Genomic DNA, 18,458 nt, shown 5'->3' on the forward strand with positions numbered 1-18,458 from the left:
TGATAGCTGCCTGAACTTCAATATGTCTTGGGTTGTGAGAAATGAAATTATTACAAGAAAAAACACAAAACTGCAAAAAAGATTGAGTTGCGTGGAAATAGACCTTTCTTCTGTCATGCCAGTATGTTTTCTGTTTTCTCTGACCAGAATGGCCTGTTGTGCTTGGTAGTGTGTAAGAATTTTTGGCTTTCTGAATATCTGAGGCTGGTGTCCAGACCTTGGCATTGGCTTATGCACCATCTGGGTGGAAAGCCCAGTGCTCCAAAATATCCTGTATGACTATGACATATGAAGATGTCTCTACAAAGCTTGCAATTGTCTAGAACTTCTTAGAAGTACCAGAGGCTTTGCTCTACCTTACCAGTAGCAAACCTGATAGGCAGTGTAAGTTTTGATATGGGCATGATGCCATCTAGCTGTAAACACCAGTAGCTGTAAGGCTTTGCACGAAGGTCATACCGGTGACCTGAAAAATAGGCTTAGATTTAGGAATGTCAGGTTGGTAGAGGAACTTGAGAGCATGAGCAAAGGAAAGCAATGCATTTTTCTTGAAATAGATTATGACAATTCTAAGAATGAGAGGTTCAGATTTTTATTTACTTTACTTAAATTAAAAAATACATTTTTAGGCATTGAAGTTTTGGGAGAGGTAATGAGGTGAGTACACAGAGCATCTGTTTGAATAAATAACTCATTTTTTCCAGTCAGACTAATTCTGTTTCTCCTGATGGTGAAAGACATTTTTTGGTTCTAAAAGTGAGAAAGAGGCAACAGGCCCAAACAGAATACTACTGCAAATCAAAGATCTGATTTGGTTTCCCTCGCCACCTTTCTCTCTTCCCTGTCAAGTGACCGAGTGGTTTCTGATGAGTTAGAATAGACTATATATAAGCCCATGGTCTATCGACTGCTGGAGGCTAAGTGAAATAAGAAAGTAATTTTACAAAAAATGAAACATTTATGAGAATTTTATTTTTATGACATGGTCTGAACTGCTTCTCTTGGCTCATAATGCAAAGTACTATCTTTTACATTAGCATGAATTATTTCTGTTGCATTTATTCTAAATACTTCTCCTGCTGTCATTGAGTGAATTTTGTAGTCTTTTGTTGCTAATTGCTTTCTTGATTTAGTTATTTATAGGGATTCATGTTAGAGGTATGGTATTTAAAATGATTTATGGTAAACTGGCTTTTGCATGAGTTCTGTGAGTAAGAACTTTAATGATGAATTTAATTTAGGAAATATTAGATAGAGGTCTCTCATCACCTTGTGACCAAGTGGGTGCTGGCTGCCATGTATTTGTTTTCAAAGTAAATTTCTTTACTTTGGAGAGTAGGGAGGAGGCTGCAGTTACGATTTACATTGTCTCTGGCCAGCAATTGGAAAATACCATAAATATAGTTGAAATGTTCAAAACTTATCCTTGTGGTGTCTGTCAGGTACCATATTTGAATGATTCCTTTAATGCTTCTCCTTTTACATGCTGTTCTCCTTTGAATTTGCACCTAATACTGGGCATGTTAAACTGTAGAATTTATCCTTAAAAACAAGAATTGGGTTGGTGACTTGATGAAGAATCATTATGTAGAAGTAGTGTATAGGGATTTGAGAATAATCACACTACTGAAATAACAGATGTTCTTGGATTATATCTGAGGTGGAATTTTTGTTGTCATACATTATTTTGAAAGGCAGTCAAGAACTTCTTGAAAACTAGATTTGTGAGAAACTGACAAAAATATTAGTCCTTACATGTACTTAATGAAGTTAGAATACCAGTTATTTAAAAGTAACTCAAATCTTCATGTGTTTTTTCATATCTTCTCCTTCACTTCTGAAAACCCTAACTTATAGTCATTTATCTGAAAACTCTTCATATTAATGAATGTCCTTTAACATTTCATTACTTTTTGTTTTTATGTAATAAAAGTAGAAATAAATCCAAAACTTGGAAGTCACCTGTTAGATTTCAAATAATTTATATAAAAGCTTGATAATTACAATATTCAGTGCAACTGTGACTAATGTCTTCATGATTATCTCATTACACAATTGCAAACAGCAGGCATTTACAAGTTGCATTAGTTTCCTAAAAGTTCTTTCATAGTAAACTACATTTATTATTTTTTACCTAAAAGATTTTTTACCTTAAGCCAATGCAAGAGCCAAAATAAGTTAAAGTTATCTGTGTTGCTGGTGTTACAGTGATCTGGTCCCATATTCATATAAGGTATTTAGGTTACTTGATACTTGAGACTTCAGTGTGTGGCATGATATGGCTAAACAAGTCATAAAGCGTGACACCAACTACAATTTTTTTAGTGCATTGATAACAAAAGATTGCTTTGTGCAGCAGATTTACAGCATTTTATCGAGGTGAGTTTTCAAAGTCCCAGATAGTAAAACTAGCACCGTTTCCCACGAGACTGTTCTACAGGTGACATAGTTCAAAGTCAGTTTTTAACCACGTACTTTTATGAACTTCACAGTATTAGATGTCAACATTTCTTCTAACAAAAAGGAAATAGCATAACTTTTTTGTATCAAATTCGGAAACATTTTTTGGAATAATGAGAGCATTTATGCCTCAGTGACATGCATTTTAAAGAGATGTTGGAGAAGGAAAGAATGGAAATCCTATCACTGAATATTTCTCTGATGGCTTGATGTCACATCTTTTTATCAATACAAATTTAGTGTTGCTACAGGCCTTCATTTAGTTCCTAATTCTGGTCTGAGAATGCAGTGATCAAGTTTTAGTCCAAGTGCGTATGGTAATGTCTTTTGAAACATTGGAGATAGCACAGACTGAAGCCACGCTCCCTCCGAGGAGTATGTTGAGGCTGCTAGACAGCCGTCTTGTGGTGAGAATGTGCTTGCTTTATAGTTACCCTTTTCTCTGAAATTTGTATGGGAATTAGATCAAAGCTGTAACCTAAGCCAAAGTTTTAAAAAGGGTTTTGAGCAGAGGAGATTATGAGGGAATGTAATGGCTGCTTGCTTGAAGAAGCAGCGTGACATCTTTGCTTTCCCACTTAGCCTTGGATTTCTTTCCAAACTTACCTGCTTTTTATCTCACCAACTTAGAAAACAGTAAGTCTTTAAGATAGCAGGAAGGCCTGAAACAGGGCCGTGCTTGTGGTGGGTGTGTGGTGGTCCCACTGATGATCACTGGGGGGAGGTGAGAGTAGGGAAGAAATTGTGTAATTCTGGATTCTTGTGGCTGCCATTGTCATTCTCCAGGGAGGTGGTCCCACCACTGTTTTTCTCCCTGTCCGAGGGAGAGGAAAAAGTAGAATTTTCTGTTGCTGAATTTCTCTTTCAGGACAAAGGGGGAGTTTTATTATCCTGATTTTAGACTGTCAAAGAACAGCTACAGTTTGTGTGTAATGCACAAAAAATCTGTCAGGCAGTCCAAGTTCATGCATTAGTTTAGGATGAGAAATGATACTCTTCCCTCATGTGTATGTATCATGGAAATAAAAGTCTTTGCACCTTTGACCAAAAAAAAAAAAAGTTAACAGTTACACAGCACCACAGTTAGTATTTTTATTTAAGGGTAAAGAAGCTTTACAATGGGGCTATTCCAGAAGACCTGCTATTGCACTCCGGGTAATTTCACCCTGGTGCTCGCAATATTCTCTTTACTTAAAGCGGGAAACTGTTAAATAAGAACTAGATTCACAAGCAAGCGTATGTGAAATCACCAAACCCCCTTCCAAACTAGGAAAGTCCCCATGGCTGGAATGTGTCGAAGTATTAAATTTTCTTTATTTTGGTGTTCTTTTATTTTTCTTTGTCCTTTACACTTTTAATCTTTCACAAGTGTCTTGTACTGAAATAGTTAGCTGAAAGGCAGTTTAAATATAAAAGCAGGCAGTATCTGACTTCTGAAGCTCCTGCGGGAGACTCTGTGTGTTCCGATGGGCATTTTGTCCCAGTTTTCTATCTTTAAAGCAATCATTGGCTGTTTTTTTTTTCTTGAGATCTTAATATTTTTATCTATGTCCTTGCAGTATGTGGTCTAAAAATGTGTTTTAAATATTAAAAAAAAATTAAATTTTTAAAGCATTTTGAATTGTTTTAGTAAATGGTATCTTTTTCCCCCATTTTTATCTGTAAATATGAATTTGTCTAGTTTATATAGTTTGAATCTATAATTTTATAATTTAATGCAGAGCATCACAACATCAGCTTTGGAGACTGCTCATAGTTTGGGGGAGTTTCTTCCCTTTCTGTGTTCTTCCTACATCAACCAGAGGGAGACTGCCCCCAACCCTGTGCCTGTGGATGACTGGCCTTGCACAGTCATAAATAAGATGTTTAGGTTTTAGTGAAGTGTGTGCAGCTTGAACAACTTTTCAGTGTCCCCTCCCAGAGAAAGGATGGCAAGACAGAGCTGGTGCAGTTAATCTTAGCCTGTTTGCTCTCTGCGTGCACCATTTTGTTAACTTTGCAAGAATGCAAATGTTTGTTTCAGAGCTCACATTTCAGAATACCATTTTGGAATAAAGTACTCTATAATAATCTATTATTTATTTTTATAGCTGTAGGGACGATAAAATTAGGTTGTAACCTGTCTGATACATTACATATTTGTGTGATAAATTGCATTTATAAAGCAGTTTTTACTGTCTTACTTTCTTCTCATCGTATGGTTTTTCTCAAGACTACTAACCTAAATCCTAAAGTTATACTCTTGTAACAGCTCTTTTCCCCCATTGCCTCCCTTCAAAAGCAGTGGCTTTCCCTCCCAACCTTTGAAATTCTCATCCCACATTACAGTCTTTTAAGACTCCAAAGGGTATTTTGCATAGGACTGGTGTTAGGTTTGTGCTCTGATATTTAAGCATACAAACCCGCTTGTTTGACATGACTGAAAACAGCATTTAAAGCAGCCTGCAGAATTTTGGGGTAGTTGATATGTCCAGCAGTTTTCTTTTTGGATGGGTTTTGACTGAGTAATATTGGATGAAACTGATCTTTATTTATTATCATTCACATTTAGAATCAGTATATTTTATAGCAAATGAGAAAATTTTAAGTGTCTGTGGATCGATGGATTTAAAAAAATATATGTATTTATATCTATCTGTCTTGCCAGTCTATATTTTATTGGTAAAAGTAAAACTTTCAGAGGACCATGATGCACAAATAAGCTGGTCTCTGGGGGTTTACAAAGGTATTCAGACATTCTGATTGCTTAGAATAATAGGTAAACTAAAGAGTTTGTATTCAAAGTACCAGCATGCTGATACTCTTATATACAGTGAAGAATCTTGCCTGAACCTGTCTTTTGCCTTTTTCCCCCTTGCTTGAGCTGAAACAGGATTTTGTCTGATTTAGAGCTAGTTCTGAGTATGTTGTAATTAAACATCATCTTTTTAAAGTTCTTCCTTTAAGAAAAATGCCTGGGTTCTCTGCTCGTAATGGGTCTATGGCTGTTGAAGCTCAGTGATGTTTCAGGGTAATTCTTTAGAGCTCTACACAGATTTAAAAGATTATTGAAGAATGCACAGACACTTTTTTGTGCTATGTATGAAGTAGGAGGGGCTAAATCCCCAGTGGGTAGAAGTTATATAATTTGGTGATGCTATGCTGATTTATGCCTCTTGAGAGTTTGCCTGCAGCAGAAGCTGGAGGTGATGAGAAGAGATTGGATGAGAGAAAGACCATCCAGGAAAAATTCATCAAATTTGTCATTCTTGAAAGGACCATCATAACATATGGTAAGGCATATCATTTACCTCAGGCTCGGAGGAAAATGATTTCTGCTAGGAGAATATTAATTTTATTTCTTACAGGATCAGCTGACAGGGTAGGCTTTCTCCTGGCTGGTCTTCCCCTTCTGTTTTCTCTAAAGGGAAGGATGGAAGCTTGGAAATGTCTTATCTGTAGCAGACAAGCAAGTTGGCATTTTGCCATCATTTTCTGCTAGCACAGAGGATAATGGTAATTATATGTCAAAATTTAACATTTCTCTTTGAAAGAGAACTTTTTAATGCAAAATATTTGGAAAAGTCAGATCTATTCTGAGGCGGGTAAGAAGCTAGGAATAGTGAACTGACAAATTTTTCTTAAGAAAAAGGAGTTTTTCTTCCTCTTCAGGGGCAAGTGAGAGATGAAAAGGATCAAAAGAAAGGAAGGTATGAGGTGTACAGTATAACTAGACTGCAACATCAGTATTGTGTAATATTTGGGAGCAGAGCAGCATGATTTTGATTAAATTGCTGTTTCTTCATTTATCTGGAAAATAAATTTCTGCTGTGCTGTACAGCATGGAGTCCGAATTCCAGCATTACCTTTTTAAGGAGGGGAAAATGTTTTCCTGTAATCAATTTTAGCATCCCCAGTGGTTGCAAGTTAAGCCCTTAGTCAGTCATGTCCTTCGTTAATAAAAGGAGAAAGATTTTCCGAGGCCATGGCACGAGTTACAGTACTGTTGAGGTGCTTAAAAAGATGGAAAGCTTTGCTTTTTTAAAGTCAGAAAAGGAAGGCGTCATCATTTTAAATATAACCTATTCACCTTCTAGACACACATTTAAAATTTATAATTTCAATCTGATTTTACAAATAATTTTCTAGAATACATGGTTTATGTAAATCTAATTTTGATAAGAAAATAAATGTATGATTGCAAACTTTGAGGAGATTTTGTACTCTTTATTTTCTGTATTTTTCCAAGAATATAAGCAACCATCTCATATATGCACCAGAAGTACAGGATTGCTCCTCAGCAGTCTGAGAGAGAGGAGATGTTTGCCTTTTCCTACATTATCTTCTGGGAAATGGGATGCTAGACATTTTAAAGTTGTTTTTGAAGGTAAAATGCTAGATAGATATCTTCTTTTCTTTTCATTGTTTTAAAACTGTTTATTATATGTTTATTTGGGTTTGTCAGCAACATGTAGTGCAGTGATCTGGATTGTCAGGGACCAGCCTGAGATAGAAACTTCAGTTTTAGTGTTGGGCTACAGCGACGCTGACAGTGGGGTATTTGGCGGGTTTTTATACAGCTACATTAACTGTTAGGCAGAATTGGAACCAAGCAGTTCATTTGCAGATTTTGACTACACAACCATGATTCAGCTCTGCCTCTGCTCATTTCCCATTTTGATTTATGAATGTTTTGAATTTCCTTTAACTACAGTCATGGTTATCCACAGATTAACTGATTAGACTTATGTAATGCCTGTTGAAATAATGACAAAATAATAACTTTGAACAGTATCTCATTTGAGAGAACAAAGTGTGTCCATAAAATATAACAAGTGTTTACTGAGTTAACAAAAATTTATATTTTCTAAATTGTTTTCCTTTTTGCCTTGAGAAGGTTATTTACACTTTATAACCAAAACCCCCTAATAATTTCATAGGAAAATTAAATAAGAGATATATATGTAGAGTAGAGAAGGATAGTAGAAAGAGTCCTGTCAATAGGATTAAAGAACGGACTATCATTAATTGCTTTTGAGCTTATTCCACTCAAGTACTCATATTTTTTAATCTCTGTTGATCTGAGCAATCAGCTGAAACTTGTGATCTGATGAATTATTTTGGTTAAAAGAAATTGCTGAGCTATTTATATTGTTAATACCATTCTACGTATTGAGACGAAAGCTCGGTGTTTTCAATACAGGAGAAACAAACTGTTACCAAGTCGGTTTTGTTAGTTTACATTTTTTTTTAATTCAGGGTTCTAAACTTACTTCCAATCAGTGTTGAACTCCAGGTCAATCTCCTGATATTCCTTAGGTCTTACTTTTGGTACCAGTTCTTCTCTACCTTAAGTTTCTGCTTTTTTCTTCACTTGGCTGCATTTTCATGATCGTCTCTTGTAGAAACGTAGGTGTGAGAGGCACACTCTTGGTCTTTTCTGCTCTTGCAGACCTTCAAGCTCTGATAGTTATAAAAACCCCAAACATTAATGACAACTTTGTATGGATTTGTGCTTGTTTCAAAATTGTTCTTTTACTTGAATATTTTCTCTTTTTCTTGGCACTTCTATCTTGACACCTACACAGATCTCCCCCTTAGTCTTTCATTTGTTAAGCTAAACAAAGCAGATGTTTTCAATTTCTTCTCAAACTTTCCCTGACCATTGTAGAAGCCTTAATCTCTTGCAATTTGAATTCCTATTTAGGCACAGACAATCAGAATCAAGAACAATAGCATTGTAATGTAGCTTCATGTTACTGCTTTAATTTTGATGTCTATGTACTAGAAATATCTTCTCTGATAATTTTAAAATTTCATTTCCATATGGACATTATATTGGTAGCTCGTAATTACTCTGTGATCAGCTTTGTCTCCACCGTTTCATCCCCTGTAATTTTCAGTTGCTGAGTTCTCAATTCTTAGCAGAAACTTAATAATCTGGAAGTTAAATCTTTGCTTTTTGCATTATTAAAATTTACCCCAGTTTTATTCCTGTGGTCCTGAAGGTACTCCATGTATTCCTCGTGATTTGACCACTCCTCATTTATTAGCAGTGCTTTCCAATATCAGAAATTTTTTTAACAAACCCAAACTGGGATTTTTGGTATCGTTCATACTACTTACGCTCTGGTAATTAATAGAAGTATGTAGTAAAATTGATCTCCCAGTATGTTAGTGAGGAATATGCATTAGCATTGTTCTTCCAGCTCTTTTGGTACAGCACTGCATCATCTCACCTTACTTTTACAATCTGCAGTACCTTTCACTGATCTTAAATGTTCTCTATCATGATGGTTAGTACTAGCAAACATGACTTGAATTTAATTTGAAAAGTTGAGTGACAGAGCTGCTATTGTTTGCTCACTCACCGCTTAGGTCAGGTCTTTTTGGTCTGAAACTGATTTGTGATAGATTCAAAGTGACCATTATTTCACCTTGCATAATCCACAGGAACTCTGAATTTGCTTTTTTCTTTGTTTATTCTTTCTGTTTCAGTGAAGAAAAACGAAATAAAAGCAAACTATATTTGTCAGTAATGCTTTTGTATGATATAAAGTGATACCTCTTGATATTCTAAAAGGAATGAATTACCAGATTTTTGCTTTAACGTCTCTTAGAATAAATATTATACTTTATAAAATAGTATTGTACTTTTACCCTTTCTCTGTTTTAACACTGCTAATGAAATGTTAAAATTTTCACTTTTGCAAAATAGTAATTGTATTGCCATGAGAAAAAACATGGAGTAACTTCTGGGAAAAGGTTCCACTAGCTGTATAATATGCATGAAGAAAAAACTGTAAATTTCTGAATGCATTTATAATTTGTACTGAGATCTTAACGTAACTCGGGAAAATAGTCTTCTGTCTTGTCTTTTTCTAGATCTTGAATTCTTCAAATGTCCAGCTAGAGGAGAGATTATGTACTCTTTGTGAGCAGAAACTCTAAGTGATGTTTCTGACAGCTGTGGTTATAGCTCCTAGCTTTGCATTTTTCACTCTTTGAGTGGAGATCATGTATTATAAGGTTTGCACAGAGAGAGCCTACATAGTATTTATGAAAGGTGGCTTGGCAAAATGATTTTTTTACTTGGCCACTTCTTACCATCTTGCTGTCCTTCGTATCCTCGCTAGGTGGCTTGTGGGGAAGTGGTTGCCAGCAACTCTCAGATGCAAGGTACTCCTGTGTGTAGTTGTAAGTAGGTACTGTTCAGAATATAGTATTGCAGAACTGAGTGTTTGCATAGGAGTAAATAATAATATTTAGTAATGGTGTATTATTATTTTTTTAAAAATTACCTTTGGAAATAAAAATATTACCTTGGGAGATATTCCCATTTCGTACTGATGCAGGGAAAACTATTTCCCCTTCTTGTACTGCTGAGTCACTCTTGTCCATTTTTTGAAGGGCCTTTTGTCTCCTTGTGTGTATGTCTTTATATCCTTTGCACAAAGGTTTAGTAATATTTTCTTGGTCGAAAGTGAATTAATGAGTTATTCTGGAAAAACTTTAAAAGTGACAGTTTTTGGGAACATTCACAATATTCAAAGTGGCACCCTGACTGCCGCTATCATCAGCAGTAAAAAACCAGTGTCACATTGTTTGACCTCAATATTAACTCTCTTGGAGAATATAAAAAGCAGCAGCAAGGCTGGCCTGATCCGGTTCCCTGCTGCACTTTAAAGCCTCCAAGAGCTTCACTGACAAGCCTCTCCGAGGCTATGGAGCATGTCACTGGAGATCCTGTACAAGTGTGCAGCTGAGTTCCCTTTCCCTGTAGATGAAGTGTCCTGATGTTGAGGCAGTGGTACACTGTGTAAAGTGAATCAATAATAAAAGACAGTTCCCTCTCTAAAGGGAAATAGGTGGTATTCGTGGGTGAGACCAATTTGCTTTTATCGGTGCCATAATGTGTATGACTATAAGCCAGACTTGATTAAGTTACTCAAAAGAGCAATTACTACAACTGAATAATAATGATTTTAAACTATCAGAATAGGATCTGGGTGAATTAATTTGTAACCATTTACTTCTAGTTCCAGCTTCTGCTTATATTTCAAAGTAAAGAAGGACATCCACATTAATTTGAATAACATGCAAGCTGTAGTTAAATTAGGGAAGATTTTTTCCTCCAAGTTTTATTCGTCTGTAAACTTTGACCGGTAGCTGTATATTTCAGTGAGTGTTGTGTGTTTAAGGATATGGACTGAGTGCCTCAATAGGACTTTTTCACTGTGTGAACACGAGTACTTTTTCTGTGGGTCTAGAATTCAGAGGAGTTACTAAATGGTAACTTTTTCAAGTTTGTTGGCACTGTTTTGTCTTAGTTCTGTGAAGTGTTTTCTTTTGTTTATGTAAGTTTGTTGCCATAATGGTAGCAACAATAAATATAAATAAAGATTTATAATAATCAATTTCGCTTGCTTCAAGTATGTGTTTTAATAAAAAGTCCAGTTATTACTTAGTAGTCTTGATAATTTAAAAATTACTAAGGAGGATACTGTATATTTGTTAGCTTGAAAGGTCTCTTGTATCAGAAAAAACCCATGCATGATTGTTTTGTTTGATATCAAAACACATTTTTGCTGTCATAATACTGGCACATTTTCAAGGCATGCTGTTTTCTGGCTGCTAGCAGGGAGTAATGGAAACAATGCAGTGATCATGCAGTCTATTGAAACTAAACGCTAAAAATACTTAATTCAAGTAATGTTTTTAATTTAATAGGGACTAGGATTCATAAGGCTGCATAAAATAGCTGTTTCAGTACCACAGGGATATTTAAATGCTTTGCAGCCTATGAATTGTTTATAATTTCTTTCTGGTAATTTTCCTTTGGATTAGATTGCTTCTTCTGAATGGTGATAGTGCTTGTTGAGGAGTGGTCATGCAAGCAAAATTTGATAACCTCGGTATGTCACTTCATCTGCCGTTTTTCTTTTGTTAATGCAAAGCTGGTTGCATAATATCTAATTTCTCCTTTAGCTGACCACAGATGAAAACAAAATCTATAATGGCAGCACTAGGTTTTATAAAAAACGCAAGTGAGGAGTTGAAGGATGTGGCTTGTTCTGTTTGGATGATGCAGGATTGCTTTAAGCAGTAAGCTTACTGTTTTCAGATGGCATTAGCAGCATCAGTGATATAGCTGTGTCAGCCTCCTTGACTACTGGATGTCTGTAATCACACGGAGGAAACTATTTGAGATCTGGTATCTTGAGGGTAACGACTCCAGCATTTACTGATGAACAGAATGGCTGTTAATGCTTTCTTCACTAGCCCAGAAGATTTTGAAAGATAAATGGGTCTGTGATGTACTTTTTTAAGACAGGAAATGCAATTTTTGGGGGTCTCTGGAAATAGAAAGGTCATGCAGCTTGGAACCGGTGAGACATTACAGTATCTAAGTCATCAGGTATGACCTCATAGTTTATACTTATATTTCTAACACAAGGTTTTGTTTTACAGTTTTAGGTCATTTGCAATCTCTTTGTCTGTGTAATTGCTTCATGTTGGATTTGCTACGGGATTTATAGGGTAGACTGTTTACATAAGCAGAGCAATGTATATTGTGGAAATCTAACGTGTTGCTAATTGCTATATGAACAATGTAAGGTTATTCCATATATATTTTCAACCTGTTTTTGTTGTGAATATGATTTCTTTTAACTAATTCATGGTAAAAGGTTATACCTTTGCTGTAAAGTAAAATGACGAGATTGTACTGCATTTTTATTTTGTTTTATCTTTATATGGCAAACAAAGCTGTTGTGTGAATGTGTGTGCTGATGAAACGCAGTATAAGGCAGCTGTTTACCTACAGTGGCAGGTTATTTAAAACAACGTATCACATTGTATAACAGGACTGAGCTATTCTGCAGGCACAGATCTTGCTTCATTTTGCAGTAGTAAATTTTTTTGCTTCATTTCAAATCAGTTTTAAAAATAGCTCACTGAACATAGCAGTGGAAGTTTGGCAAGATAACTCCCCCCTTTTTAATTATTATGCTCAGTGACACATACTAATACTAATAGGATGGGAAAGAGAAGATTAGTGACTTAAATATTTAGGATGTTGTTTAAAACCAAATTCATTTTACTGAAGCATATCGCATCCTTTTTGTTTTTAACTATTGCTGACTTTATTGCAAGGCTGATACTTGCAATATCTGCTAACATTATAATTATAATACTTTATATCTGCTAAGATATTGTGGTGATGGATAGGAAAGTCAGAGTACATAAAAGAAAACAAGTATATGGGTATTTTACATAGGAAGATAGTGGCCTAATTTCATGTATGGAGCACAAAATGGAATTGGAGATACTGTTACCACTTTAGGTGTTATAAATGCTAGGTAATAGCCATTGTTTCCCTTGAATACAGCATAGAGCAATTGTATTTGAAATTGTTGAAGTTTATTTTTAAAAATGATGTTCAGCTCCATCTTAAGAAATTCTAGATGTATTTGGAGAACATTTCCATGGCAACGTATTTGTCCATGTGTTTGAAAACCTCAGCTGAAGCTTGAAAGTAGTGTGCAATTTTTCTGTTGCTTTCTTTACCCTCGTGAAACAACAATTTTCATGTATAACTGTGCTGCAGATTGACAGGGGTGACCCCAAAGCACAGGATTAAGTGATCAAGATTTGAAAATAGTTTAATACTTCCATCTAGAAATGTAAACATGTGAAACATGGATTTGATTTTGCATTTAGAACTGTTTTCTGGTTTCACTCCTATTTAATAACGTTTTGTTGGAAATGTATGTGTGTGGGAGACCACAGAAGACCAAACTTAAGAATGTGAAGCAAATTGCTTCAGTAAAAATGGCTGTCTTTTCATTTTTAATTAAAAACATATTTGTAAAAAATGTTGTAGTACTTTTACTGGCCATAATTTATAGTTTCCCAGTCTACTTATCCAGCTTACATTCTTATTAATAATGGGGAAAGACAGCCCTGCTCTTAAGCTTGATTAGGTTTGGAATGATTTAACTATACCTTTCACTTGCTACAAGATCTTTTTAATTTGTTAGAATTTATTTTCAGTATTTTAATGTGTTAGTCACAATAAGTACATTCTGTTTCTTGGCATTGGAATGAAATTCCTGAAAGTATTGGTTTCATGGTATTTTGGTGCTTTGCAGGGTATTCATGGACTTTTTAATAGGACCAACCCTCCCCCCAGCTTTTTTGTTTTCCTTATTCAAATATGATTTAAAATCTTGACTTACCTGTATTTTGAAGTTGTTCCTGAACTCTCCTTTGCTCATTTAAAATAATTAGATCTCCATGGAATTTTGCGTAACTGGAAGCTGTAGCAGTATGCCATGTGCTTATCCTGGGCTCTGTTTCATCATTTATATTAATTCTGCAAGCTGTGTTCTGTGAATGTTTTTGAAATTTAACATTGATAATCTCCAAATATTGCAATAGACATCCATTGTGGCCTGTTTAGGTTAGAAACCTTATCTACAGATGAAATAAATTGGTGAAGAATGCTTGCTTGAGGAAGTGTATCTTTAGGTCATTCAGTTTTTAAAAATGATATTACTGACTATTGCAAGTGAGTTTGAATATGTTTTTTCACTCAAAGGACATAGACCCATTATAGGTCCTTCTTCTTTAGGAGGGACTAGAGAATAATACCCAAAAGGAATGTATTAAGGAGGTGAAGTTCTCTTATAAGAGAAGGAATTGCAGCAAGGTGGAGATACACATGTGAGAGTAGGGAATTGGACTGAAGTGATCTGAAACCTTAAAACTACAAACTATTTTGGTTGTTTAACCCTCCCCCCACCACCCAAAAAAGAAAAGTTTAAAATATGCTTGCTGATATTTGGACATATTGCACAAATTTGGAGTAATTGAATTCAGTGGCAGTGCGTTGATATCAATTTAACAAGAAGTTTTTTTTAATGCCTTCTTTAAAACTATTCCATTCCTCTTGAAACTAAGTGGGTTGCAACTGTCAGTATTTAAAGAATGCTGTGTAAAGAAGGATCTTTCTGACTAAAGAGTTCTTTCCCCTTGACCGTGCACAACGAATACACATCTGGGAGTATGTGTTTCCCTATCTTTAAACATCCTATTCACAGAACTTGGTTATAAAGATCTTATAAAGAAACAAAGTTCTGTATGGATGTTTTAGGAACAGTGTTAAATAGCAAGTTGGGCAAGAAGCCCAGTATTTGTGTCATTTACCAATTCTGAGTGTGTGTGTGAGCTCAGACACACACGTACTCAGTTGTGTAGTGCTTATTTTTATTACCGATTGCCATTCTGATTCCATACTACTGACTTTTTTTGTACTTTATAGTGCCAGTGTTTAAGGAAATGGCAACACTAGGATAAATAGGAGATTGTGGCCAAACTTTCACAAATGGCAAAACAACACTAGAAACAAAAAGTACTTTCAGAGGAAGCTGAAGGGATTAAAGTCCTTTTGTCCTACATTAGTCTTCCTCCCAAGAGGTGATGCTGTTCTCTGGTCAGGTTCTCCTCGTTTCGTACTTTAATTCATAAACCAAATAATTTAATGACCTGAATTAGAGAAGGCTTAGTTATAAGCATGTCAGAAGAATCTAAAACCTAAAGTAACATAGCATAAATATGTAATAACTAAGTGCAGGGTCACAAGATACGTAGCTAAATGACTAGTGTTCCAAGACTGTTTTATTCCATTTAATGTTCCAAGAATATCACCATATGATAATTCTGACTCTTTGAAGGAGTTTCGCAAGGATGCAATATGAAAATGTGGATGAATCACTACAATAATATCCCAACCCAGTAATCTGTTAAAAAAATAAGAGGGACTAGTAGGGAAGGTGACCATATTAATGCTGTAAAAGAGAATGGGTACACATTACTTAGAATAGCATTTTGGAGAGAAGCAATCCCAACTATGGTTCATTCTCTCTCATATAATAAATGAGGTATTGTAAAAATTTGTTTATTTTTATAATAGTTTCCCTGTTTTCCCCAGGCTGCTTAAATAAAACAAAAATGTATATAGAAGCATTCAGTGATTCGATTCATCTGTTTCTCTCCTGACAACATAATGAGTTCACTTGTTTAAATTCTCTTTATTAGAGATTTTATACAGGCACACAGAGTCATTAAAATGTGTGCAAGAAATCATACACATATGGTTTGCATCCACATTTAACGCAATTAGAACTATTGTAACGAAAGCAATACCAGTTTTATATCCAATCCTGCAATTAAAATTTTCCAGGAAAACCAGCATCACTTTTGTGCCTGAATCCTGCAAGGGGAACAGCAGAGAAATACCTTGTCCTTGCATTAGTGAGGGAAGCTGCAACTGAGCAGCTCCATTCAGGTGTGGAACCTGTTTGGAATTGCATGGTGGGGACCTCATGTTGAGCTTGTAAGGTGAGGGGGTTGACTGTGCTTCAGGGGGTTTCTGTCTGAGAGTTAGCCATGCAGGTCAGTTATACCAGCTGATGTCATTCTTTAGGTCAATTTTTAAAGGCATTTCAGTGTTTATTTTCTGTTTTCCTGCTGGGGTTATCCGAAATACTTTAAACTTGAAAAAAAAAAAAAAGAGACTTCTCTTTCTCCTTTTCTTTTCCCCATTGATTGTCCAACTTTTCTAGTTCTGTTCCAGGAATAAATTTTGGTGAATATAAAATTTTAGACTTCATACATATATGTGTATCTTAAAGAGCAGTTATCCATATCATAACTTAAAATTTGAATTTAGGCAACTTTTAGTATATAAGAAAGTGGAGGTTGGCTGGTGTTACCTCACTGTTGACTGCCATGTAACATTTTTAATGGAATACACTGGATGATCATTAGAAAAATCTTAATACATATGGAAAATACAAAATGATAGTTTTGTAACAATGACAGTAATATAGTGAATTTTTATGGCATTGTATATTCTACTGAAGGTTATTCCTGGTTGTGTAGATTCCACGTGACAAGCACAGGGCTAGTTCTGTGAGTGCTACTAAGGATGAAGCTCAGTGTCTGGTAACTGTGACTGGATCTTACCTTCAGAATATCAGTTGTGGTAGTTGTGCATACCCCTTCTCTTTTACAGCATTAATATGGTCACCTTCCCTAATAGTCCCTCTTAGGTGGCCCCACCTCTACAGGAATTAGTTGGGACTGACTATGACTCTATTGACTCTATTTTTTTAACAAATTACTGTGACATTGTACATGTCAAAAATATGACTTCTTAGATCACCAGGGCACAGGATTTAATGGCGGTGACTGGTCATTTCTGATAAAGTTTACCTACCTATGAAATGTGAAGCATGTGAAAATTAAAAGCTGTCTTGGCATTCTTGTTTTGCTCCGGAAGGAAGCGATGAGCTCTTTCTCCAGGAACTTGGTTGCCTTGTTGCCTTCGCCAGACTTGTCCCCTCTGCTAGATCTCGTTGTACTGTCACCAGTCCTTCTGCGCGTAGTCACGAGTGAATTCCGCATTGCTGCTGGTGATCGGCTTGCAGTGACTCACTGGGCTTGGTTATTGCCCAGTCCACCTTCTGCTCTCCTCCTCCTCTTTCCTGAGTGTTTTTCCGTTTTGTAGGGTGCAGATGTGATGAAATTTCTCAGGCATCTAACTTCTAATGCAAAGATGTGTATTTGCTGTGGATGTCAGTGAGAGATGTAATCTGCACTGTCCAAAGTAGTCACTAGCACTGCCTTGTGTCCTGAACATCTACACCAGCAGCAGCCTCTGCCCAGTTCTGAGACATAGTCTGGGTCCTTTCCTTGACTGCTTCAACAGATAAGTGGTACGTTGTTTCCTTTTTAGTATCCTTTGCAATTGCTGAGACAGGGATTAAATTTATGTTTTTAGCAACGTCTGTATCATCAGCTATAAACAAATTTCTCTGGTAATCGCTTAGACTTTATTTCCCTCATGGGCCTCTTTTTAAGTCCATGAAAATGTTCATTATCAATTTCTAGTTTAATTTCCTTTTAATTTTCCTGTCTTTGCTTGGCTACACTGTACACACCTGTAGATCTCTTAATTTAATATAGGAACATAAAGAATAGAACCTTTATCTTCTGCTATGCACAGCATAAAATTTCTTCAGGTGAACTGAAGAATGTCTTACACTGTTTATCCAGTCATAGCAAACAAGATTCAGGCTCCTTGGCTTTGGACACTTTTGGCACCTGCTTCTATACATAGCTGGGCAGCAGAGATCCTGTAAAGTAAATTCGTTAAGCCCTGGAACTGATGCTGTTCCCATAGTGGATGTTCCTGCCTTCTAGCATGTTCATCACCATTTATCTTCCTCTCTTGGTTTACAGTTTACCTATTTGGTATAGGCATAGTGATGTACGCTGATGTAGCAGACAGTTATGGAACAACACTACTCTTCTCAGAAAATGACAGGGAGTTATGGAATTTGCAAGACATGAAGCACCCCATGCTCAGTAACCCTCACTTCGGGAGATTGCCTGTGTTAATGAAGGCAGGGTTTTCTTTGCTTCATCATGTTCCTAGTACAATTCTGCTCAGTTTGAATTTATGTGTATTTATAACTTCCTAGTCTCTTGTCAGAGTACTTCTTGATCAGTTTCAGCACAGGAATGCACATCTCCTTCAGGTACCTCAGTTGCCGTGTCTTTCCCTCGAACTCAGGAATATAAAAATGGCTGTTCTGGGCCAGACTGAAAATACCAGCTCAGTATCTTGTCTCTCTGGTGTTGGTTTTAAAGACCAGAGAAATGTGTGATAGTGGGACAGGTGCATGGTGGTAGATCCCCTGGGCACTCTCTGAGAAGCTCACTGTTCATGGCTCCAGGACTTTTTGTTCCAGAAACAGTGATTTTGGATTTGATAGATTTCTCTTCCCTGAACATGTCCACACATTTTTTGAACTCAAGTAAACTTTTAGTATCCAGTGGAGTTCAATAGCTTGTCAATATGCTGTATCAAGAACTATGTCTTTTTGTTTGTTTTGAACCTGGCTCCAGCTGTACTGATTTGATACCACTGTTCTCAGTACTTTGTTGGG

General features: G+C 36.0%; 1 protein-coding gene across 1 annotated transcript in view; it reads left to right on the plus strand.

The window, feature by feature from the left end:
- Positions 1 to 11,776: 11,776 nt before the first annotated feature.
- Positions 11,777 to 18,458, plus strand: part of LOC104529063 (sodium-driven chloride bicarbonate exchanger) — a gene marked incomplete at its 3' end in the record, with an annotated part of 83,128 nt that continues 76,446 nt past the window's right edge. Inside the window, exon 1 of the mRNA XM_029086310.1 lies at positions 11,777 to 11,857. Coding sequence (XP_028942143.1) covers positions 11,777 to 11,857 — 81 coding nt within the window. The remainder of the gene's footprint in view (positions 11,858 to 18,458) is intronic.

This window comes from Antrostomus carolinensis, unplaced genomic scaffold (assembly GCF_000700745.2).
Source record: "Antrostomus carolinensis isolate BGI_N321 unplaced genomic scaffold, ASM70074v2 scaffold6710, whole genome shotgun sequence".
NCBI classification, from domain to species: Eukaryota; Metazoa; Chordata; class Aves; order Caprimulgiformes; family Caprimulgidae; genus Antrostomus; species Antrostomus carolinensis.